The 8,255-nt window shown below is 54.9% G+C and overlaps 1 protein-coding gene across 1 annotated transcript in view; it reads left to right on the top strand.

The window, feature by feature from the left end:
- Positions 1–7: 7 nt before the first annotated feature.
- PLXND1 (plexin D1) overlaps positions 8–8,255 on the top strand; it is a 63,051-nt gene continuing 54,803 nt past the window's right edge. Inside the window, exon 1 of the mRNA XM_015874847.2 lies at positions 8–1,407. Coding sequence (XP_015730333.1) covers positions 118–1,407 — 1,290 coding nt within the window. The 5' untranslated portion in view covers positions 8–117. The remainder of the gene's footprint in view (positions 1,408–8,255) is intronic.

Below are 8,255 nucleotides of genomic sequence, written 5' to 3'. Positions count from 1 at the left end.
ACCGCGGCCGCCACTTCCCGCGGGCGTCGCTCGGCGGCGGGCGTGCTGCCCCCGCAGGAAGCGGCCCGGCCCCTCCCGCCGCTCGCCGCGGGCTCATGCAGTGTGCGGCGCGGCGGGATGGGCGCGGGGACGGGGATGGATCCGGCGGCGAGCGCTGAGCCACGGCCCCTCGCGCTGCTGCCGCTGCTGCTGCTGCCGCTGCTGCTGCCCGGTGGCGCCGCCGGCCTGGAGGTGCAGCGCAAATTCGTCTCGCCCACGCCCACCAACAACTTCGCGCTGGACGGCCCCGGCTCTCGCGTCTACCTGGCGGCGGTCAACCGCCTTTTCCAGCTGTCGGGGGGCGAGCTGGCGCTGCAGGCGGAGGCGGCCGTGGGGCCGGTGCTGGACAGCCCGCTGTGCCACGCGCCGCAGCTGCCGCAGGCCTCCTGCGAGCACCCCAAGGTGCTCACCAACAACTACAACAAGATCCTGCAGCCCGATCCCGAGCAGGGCGTGCTCGTCGTCTGCGGCTCCATCTACCAGGGCCTCTGCCAGCTCCGCAGCATGGCCAACATCTCGGCCGTGGCCGTGCGCTTCCCGCCGGGCGGAAGCGACCCTCTGGCCGTGTTCCCCAGCATGTTGAACGTGGCCGCCAACCACCCCAACGCCTCCACCGTGGGGCTGCTGCTGCGGCGGGGCAGCGGCGGCGGGGGGGGCGCGCGCTTGCTGGTGGCCGCCACCTACACGGGCTTCGGCAGCCCCTTCTTCCCCCGCAACAGCAGCCTGGAGGATCACCGCTTCGAGAACACGCCGGAGATCGCCATCCGCGCCCTCAACGCGCGCGGCGACCTGGCCAAGCTCTTCACCTTCGACATCAACCCCTCCGACGACAACATCTTCAAGATCAAGCAGGGAGCCAAGGCTCGCCACAAGCTTAGCTTCGTCCGCGCCTTCCTGCAGCGCTCCCGCCGCCCCTACGCCTACCTGGCGCTCAACAGCGAGGCCAACGCGGTCGACAAGGAGAGCCCTTCGCACAGCCTGCTGGCCCGCATCTGCCTGGGCGACGCGGCGGAGGCCACGCTCAACGGCAGCGGCGAGCCCAAGAAGCTGACCGAGTCCTACATCCAGCTGGGGCTGCGCTGCGGCGGCGCCGCCGACGCCTTCACGCGCCTCGTGTCGGTGTTCCCGGCGCGGGCCGCCTGGGGGGCTCCCGCCGAGGAGGAGCTTCTCTTCGGCGTCTTCGAGCGCGTCGGGGCGGGCGGCGGGCGGCCGCACTCCGCTCTCTGCGTCTTCCGCTTCGCCGAGATTGAGGAGACGATCCGCGCCGCCCGCAACTCCTGCTTCGTGAGCCCGGCCGCGGGGATGGTGGCGGTGCTGGACAGCGTGGTGCAGGGCACCGGGCCCGCCTGCGAGAAGAGGAACATCCAGGTGGGGCTGCGCGGGCACCTGCCGGCACCGGGCGGGCTGCGGGACGGGGCGGGCTGAGGCGGGCCGGGCCGCGAGGCGCCGCGTGCTTCTCTGCCGCTGTCGGTCCGCCTGCAACTCGGGGGCAGCGGCCCCACCAGTCCTGTCGGCCGCCCCGGTGGCCGCGACCGAGCCGGGAGGGCTCCTTCCTCCCGTAACCGAGTTCGCGCTGAAGAGAAGAGTGTGCGCGGCGCGGCTGTGGCCGCTGAGCCGGGGGAAGGTCGATTCCCACGGTCCTCGTCCCCAGCGGACGGACTCGTGGTGACTCACGGCTCCGCGCGCTCCCGGCGCTGGGGATGCGGATCGCGGAGCGCCGCCAGCAGCAGCCGCTCCTTTCCCACGGGACGGCCCCGCGCACCCACCGCCGTGCTGCGGCTGGGGTAAAAGTTTGCTGTTGCCACGATCTGTTACCGAGTGAACGAAAACGTTAAGGCCGGATAACGATGTCTGTTTGCCCTTTCACTAAGGACGTATCGTGTTTTGGAAGGGGGGCGTGGGGAAGAGAGGAAAAAAGCTGTTTTAACACTGCATTTTTCCCGCCCTCTGGGAAGGATGCATAAATCAGCTCCATCAAAGATCTTAAAAACATCTGTTTGATTTCAAAAGCAAGATCGAGTGTTTGGGCTGAGGCTTCCTCGAGCAACGCTAGTGGCAAAGAGAAAGGTTTTCCATGGTAACCAAAGTGTTTAGTGTGGCATCTCCATGCCGTGTTAAAATACGTGATCTTTAATGCACTGGTTCGTGGACCTGCTCTGGCAAAGTTGGGTAGTTTTTCCCCGGTGGCAAAATACGAGCTGCCTGACAGCCAAGGAGTCCGGGAGCTGTCCTGTCTTCTGAGTTCCTACCGCTGGGACTTAGGCTCCAAGTCCTGGCATGGTCACGGCTCTCCAAGGAGCCACAGGCAGTCAGGAATCCCATTCATAGATCAGGAGACACTCACGGGTCTTGCTGGCCGTGACTGAAGCTCAGAGCCTGCAGCGTGAGCTCAGCACCATGCCTGGCTGTGGTGGTTCCATCAGCTGAAAGGAGGTGGGAACTCTGCGGAGGTAGTGGCTTAGTTTTAACTGAACCTCAGTGGCAGAGACACAGAGACACCCAGTTCCCCAGAGCTTCCTCTGCACTCGTGCATGGTCAGGAAACAAAAGTATTTTTCTAAACTTTGTTTAGTGTGGAAAATAACTCCAACATACAACATTTATGATACCAAGTGAGGTATTCAAACAGCTCATTCCAAAGAGATTCAGCAATGAAATGAGGATTTTCTCCATCCTTGGGACTGTCCCGTGCTGCTGTCCTGAGCTGTGCTTGTGGTTGCTTTCCACCGAGCTCCCTGTGGGCTGAGGATGACCTGGAGGACAGAGGCAGCGTGCTGGTGAGGTCTGTGCTGGGAGGGCTGGCAGTCAGGTGTGCGCAGGCTGGAGGAGCATGCTGGAAAGTGCTGAGCCTCCAGCCCTCTAGAAGCCAGCAAAAATCTGCTCGCTGCAGCTCTGCAATAAGGTCAAGCTGCAAAGAAGTTTGTTTACGTGGAGACAACAGCTGAGCTGTTGGGCAGGGAAGGTGGGCTCTGGTCCGTACTGGCACTAGTGTGGCACTGCTGTCCCTGAGCAGTCATGTCACCATATGCTCGTGTCTCCTGATTTGTGGCACACTCCTGTATTTGTTCCTCTTATTCATAAGCCTGACTCACATAGAATGGAGCATTACATTTGTAAAGCTACTTTGAGAGCCTTTGAAGTCAAGTATGGCAAGGTATAAGTGAGGCGTACTATTAATATTTGTTCACACTTAACATTTCTATGCTTTCTTTGAAGCATATTCCTCTAAAATTGCTGACTAAACCTTCTTACCAAGCACAGGGACTACCTTTCACTTGTTTTGCCTTTTTTCTTCTCTTGCCTTTTCCTTACTCATTAGAATTGCCATCATTTAACAAGCTTTTTTTGTTTTTGTTTTCAGGCCCTAGAGTGGCAGTGTCCAGAGTTGTAGTGTTTCTTTGTGGTGCAAAAATGTAACATTTCTGCCTTGAAAACAAGGAGGTACTTTTTGTGTTCCAGCCCTGGTAATGCAGCAGGGCAATGTTCTAAAGCCTATTGGTTCAGTGGTGCAGAGGCATATCCTGCCTCAGTGAAGGTTGTTTTCCCGCTGCAGTGAGTGGATGAGCTCTGGGGTTGCTTTCTCACAACAGAAATAGCTCTCTGTGATGAAGTGTGTATCAAAGTGTGCTAGTCTCTAACATGTGGCTACATGGACCCCTGTGTGAAATGGTACGAGTAAAGCTGCTGCACAGCTGGGGCCTGGGTCAGGCCGCCTGAGCCTTGGGAGGGAGGAGGAACATGGATGCCCATCAGCACCTGTCCACAACCCTGCAGCAGTTGCTGACTGCACCCTGTGCGTTGGGCCTGGCCTGCTGCACGCCCATAACTCCCTGAGCCCTCTGAGAGGCAGTGAGAGGAGGCAGAGTGGTGCTCTTTGGGGTTAGATGTACTACTTGGGGATCTCTTGGGAAATGTTTTGGACTCTGCAACACCAAAAAAAGCTGAAAATGCTGTTTGTTTTCTATGCTGAAGAACTTGGGCATGGCAGCATGAGATAACAGTATGTTTCGGTGCTAATTCTTGAGTTTCTGGCTCTGTGGCTTTGTGTCAGATCCTGCCTGCTCATAAAGCACAGTGTTCTGTGGTGTGCTGATGAGATACCACCAGTGAGCTTTGCTGGGAGGGGTGGTTAAATAAAACTATCTCCTTGGCAAGCTCCTTGGCCTGCCCAAGCACCCAGTGCCTGTGAGCTCTGGCAGACTGAAGGCAGTACAGAAATGTTCTCAAAGAAAAAGATCAGATCCACATGGGAATATGACAAAACATCCACCGTGTCCAAACACTGCAGCGCCTCTGTGGGACTGGGCTTTATAGGAGCTGAGCCACTTTGAAGTGCTGGTTTATACTAATTTAGAGATTCCAAGCATGAAAATAATTGTGATCTAACCTTCCGTCTACTCACAGAAATCTGGGGGATTACCCACAGAGAGGAAGCTGGAAATTTGCACTTAATTTGTGCATTAGGAATAAAGAGGAGCTCCTGCAGCACTGTGGGTCACTGCTGTTGGCAGAAGGTGCTGCGTGTGGAGGTGCTGTACAGAGCGTGGTGTCGCACAGCACTGCAACGCGATGCTGGGCTGTGATCTCTGCTGCTGGTGCCTTACAAGCAGTCATTTCCCACCCATCCCTATTTCCATCACAGCCTCCTTGGCTTGGGCAGCTGCAGCCAAAGGGACCTCCGTGCACCTGTGGAGGTTTGGGCCAGAGCAGAACCTTATGGAGCTTTGTATGGCTTTATGGGATGTCAGGCTCAGACCTGGGCTGGGGGGATGAGTGGGGCTGAGGGCAGAGGTGAGTGTGGCACCTGTAGGTGTGGATGGCACTAATAGCCCTGCCTCCTAGCTCCTGGTGGGCATCTATTTAGACCTGTAGCAACAGCAAACTTGTGACATTTCAGTCTGATGGCCTCTTCCAGCAAGTCACTTGAAGTATAATAAGGCTGAGCCCCTGGCTGAGGTCGTTTATTACAAACACAGGGCAGGCTGGAACCTGTAGTGGTTGGAAGAAATCAATTAGAAGCTCCTGAGTACTGCTTCATGCTGCCTACAGCAGTGCAGCCTGGTCCTGTGGGCTTGCACTTGTGGCTGCCCAGCAGGAGGGCTGTGGGTGCATGGCTGGCCCTTGGCACATGCTCACAGCACTGAGGTGATGGATAGCATCAAAACTCATAGCTGCTGTCTTCAGGATAGGGTGTGATGGGGGATGACCTGGCCCAGGGCTTTGCTTATAGTTTTATTTTTTTTGCTGGATTGATAAAGTTGCTGTCCTTTCAATAGGAATGTAACATCTTGCAGCAGGTGGGGGAGGTGGCAGACTCTCAGCAGCGACCTCCCACTTCAGAGAGAGTGGCAGAATTTATTTCTGAGTGGAGGAGTCTTGTTGTTGGGTCACACACCTGGGCAGCAGCTCTGCTGGATGCTGTGTGCTGAGTGTGCCTGAATTAAACCAAACTGGGAAGAGCCTATGCAGAAATGCTGGGCTGGTATGACCTGTGGGTCCCAAAGCTGTGGTGGCTGTGACTCAGGGCCTGCTGAGCATCAGCAGGGCTCATCCACTTGGGCAGCACATGGAGACTCCAGTAGAGACCTGTGCTGGGGGCTGAAACTGTGGTGCCCCACTTTGTCCTTCCTTCACAGCATGACCTTGACCAGCGGTAGCCTCGTGGGGCTGGGCTGCTGCTGGAGCTGGGCTGCCCCAGCTGAGGGTCACTGCTCTCACAAGTGTTATTAGTAGTGCTGGAGCATTGGTATTTTAGTTCTAACCCAGAAGCAACATTGCCTCAAAGTCTGGGTTCTGCTTATATGTGCCTGACTGCTATTTGAAGGACATTTAGAATTTGTGTTCCTCCTTTTACTTCATCTCTATTTAAATAATTATGTTGTATCATATCTCTTATTTCTGGAGGAAAACCCCTCCAGCCCTCAGGTTTTCATCCCACTATTTGCTGGCCGCTGCCAGCATTTAATGGGCTGAGAGGACATGAGCCACCTCTGGATATCCCAGCAACAGTGAGCTGCTGAAACACGGAGTGTGCTAAAGCTGTTGCTTTAGAAGGGAGCTGAGGAAAGTTTATAGCACAGTGAGAGTTATGCAACTTGTTACTTGGATTGCCTTAGTCCAGAAATGCAGGCAGGAGTGTAAAGGCATGTTTGGGAGCAGCACGTGTCCCTTATGGCATGGCTGTTCTGAGTGGGGGCAACGCTGAGTATGAGAGAATTCAGGTTTTACTGAAGATGTGTAAAAGAAAAATGAAGTTCTGCTCATTATCTCAGTGCTTAATTGATTTGGCAGAACTAATTAGAATACAGAAAAACATTTACTATAAGCTATTGCTGACTGAAATAGATTTGAACTGGCACATGAAAAGGCTGATGATGTTAGGTAGAAGTTGTTACCCTAATGGATGCGTTTTTCAGCACAGCTGTGCAGAGCACTAGAGGTGTGAAGTGCTGAGTGTGAGCAGCAGCTATAAGGAAAAGTAGCCTCTGATGATAGAGCAGCCGAAGTGCTCACTCCAGACTCCTTCCTGTAGAAAGGAGCTTTTGAAATTGTTTCCTGAAGACAAAGCCAAGCATACATGAGAAATACAGCTTGAGTAGTGGAAGAGATTCTCTCCCAAGGAAAGAGTTCCTCACAACATGCAGTCTGAATAAAGCAAATATCTTATTCCCAGTAATTTAGCAAAGACTTTCACCTGTGCTCAGCAGCCGGACACCCTGTGGTGGAGGCAGTAGGTGGTGGTTTCTGCTCTGTGTCCCTGCAGAACAGGGCAGAGGAGCAGCACTCCCAATGAGGGAATCTGATGGCCACGCGACCTCTGTCTGCTCTGGCATTCACTGTTCTGTGACAGCCCCCCTGGAGCCTGTTGTTCATTAGTCCTGCTGCCTGCCCCTTCTGTGGGGATGTGGCTGTTTAATCTGAAGCACTCTATTTAATGCAGGACAAGGACCAGCACCATAAACGTGACTGATCTTCCTGGTAGCAGCAAGGAGGTGCAGTTTGCAGCCTTTGTTTCTCTGCTTCTTGCAGTGTATGGGGTTATGGTGGTGTCCTGGGGTGGGTGTGCAGTGAACTCTAGACAGAGCTGGTCTTGGTGGGCTGCTGGGGACCTTCGTTTGGCTCTCCTCCTGAAACCAGGGAGAGGCAGCACTGGTGACACTGGCACCTCTTTCTTCTGCTTATAACAAATAATGACTGATTCTTGTGCAGCTGCAGAGCATATGTAAAGGGATGAGAAGTCCCAGGAGAATGCTTGTTTATGGTGCTTGTTGCAGCCTGCCTTTCCCATGACGTTTGTCACTGTGCCCACCTGGTTTCACTCATTGTTTGCTCTGCTTCCTTAAGCTGGGGACACTACTCTGAACTCTGTAGTTGTTTCCATCAGGTGAACTCCCTGAGTGACACTGAGGATGTCAGGAGCTGGCAGGAAGCAGTCAGGAGTGAGGAGAGGGGAGAACTAGGAAAACAAAAGTAATCTGGTAAATGAAAAATGAAGGGAAGAGGCTAAAAAACTGCCAGGCATCAGGAGCTGTGCAGGAGCCAAAGGGACGCTGTTTGGTGTGGGGGTGACATTTGTCTGCTGCAGAGGGCAGGAACTGGGGAACTGATACAGTCATTTGTCTGTGCAGCAAATTCTACATCTATTCTGCTGGCTGCCGCTGGCTTTGGTACAGTGAATGCTTGTTTGTCAAGGGAATGGTGATTCATGGGGGTTTGACAGAGGGAATCTGTTGATAGCGTTTCATAAGCAATTACTGCAATTCAAGAAGCCGTTAACTTTCCCAACTTATGGCTGGAAAGCTCCTGCTGAGGAGGAGCAGCCTGGGCTGTGAGCAGAGCTGGTGGTGTGAGTGTTACACACTGCACAGATGCAGCAGCGTGAGGGATGTTCCCCACAAAACATGGGCAAAGTCATCACCAAGCATGGCTGGTGCTGGGGGCTGTGGACCCACAGCAGTGCTTTGAGGGCTGTCAGCCCTGTGCCAGGGCACAAACAGGCAGAGGTGTTCCAAGAGCTGCATGTGATCTCTTGCACGCTTCAGACCCTTGGGGATAACAGCTGGGCAGACGTTACCTGCTGGCAGTGGTGCTGTGCCAGGTATGGCACTGTGGGGTGGGTGGCATCGTGCAGAGTGCAGCATTGATGCTTCCTTGCTCACAAGACTTGCAGCCTGTGTGAACAACAAAACCAGGTGCAAATATCATCTTAAGCCTTCT

This window comes from Coturnix japonica, chromosome 12 (assembly GCF_001577835.2).
Source record: "Coturnix japonica isolate 7356 chromosome 12, Coturnix japonica 2.1, whole genome shotgun sequence".
In the NCBI taxonomy this organism is placed as follows: Eukaryota; Metazoa; Chordata; class Aves; order Galliformes; family Phasianidae; genus Coturnix; species Coturnix japonica.
This window is presented reverse-complemented; position numbering and strand designations above follow the sequence as displayed.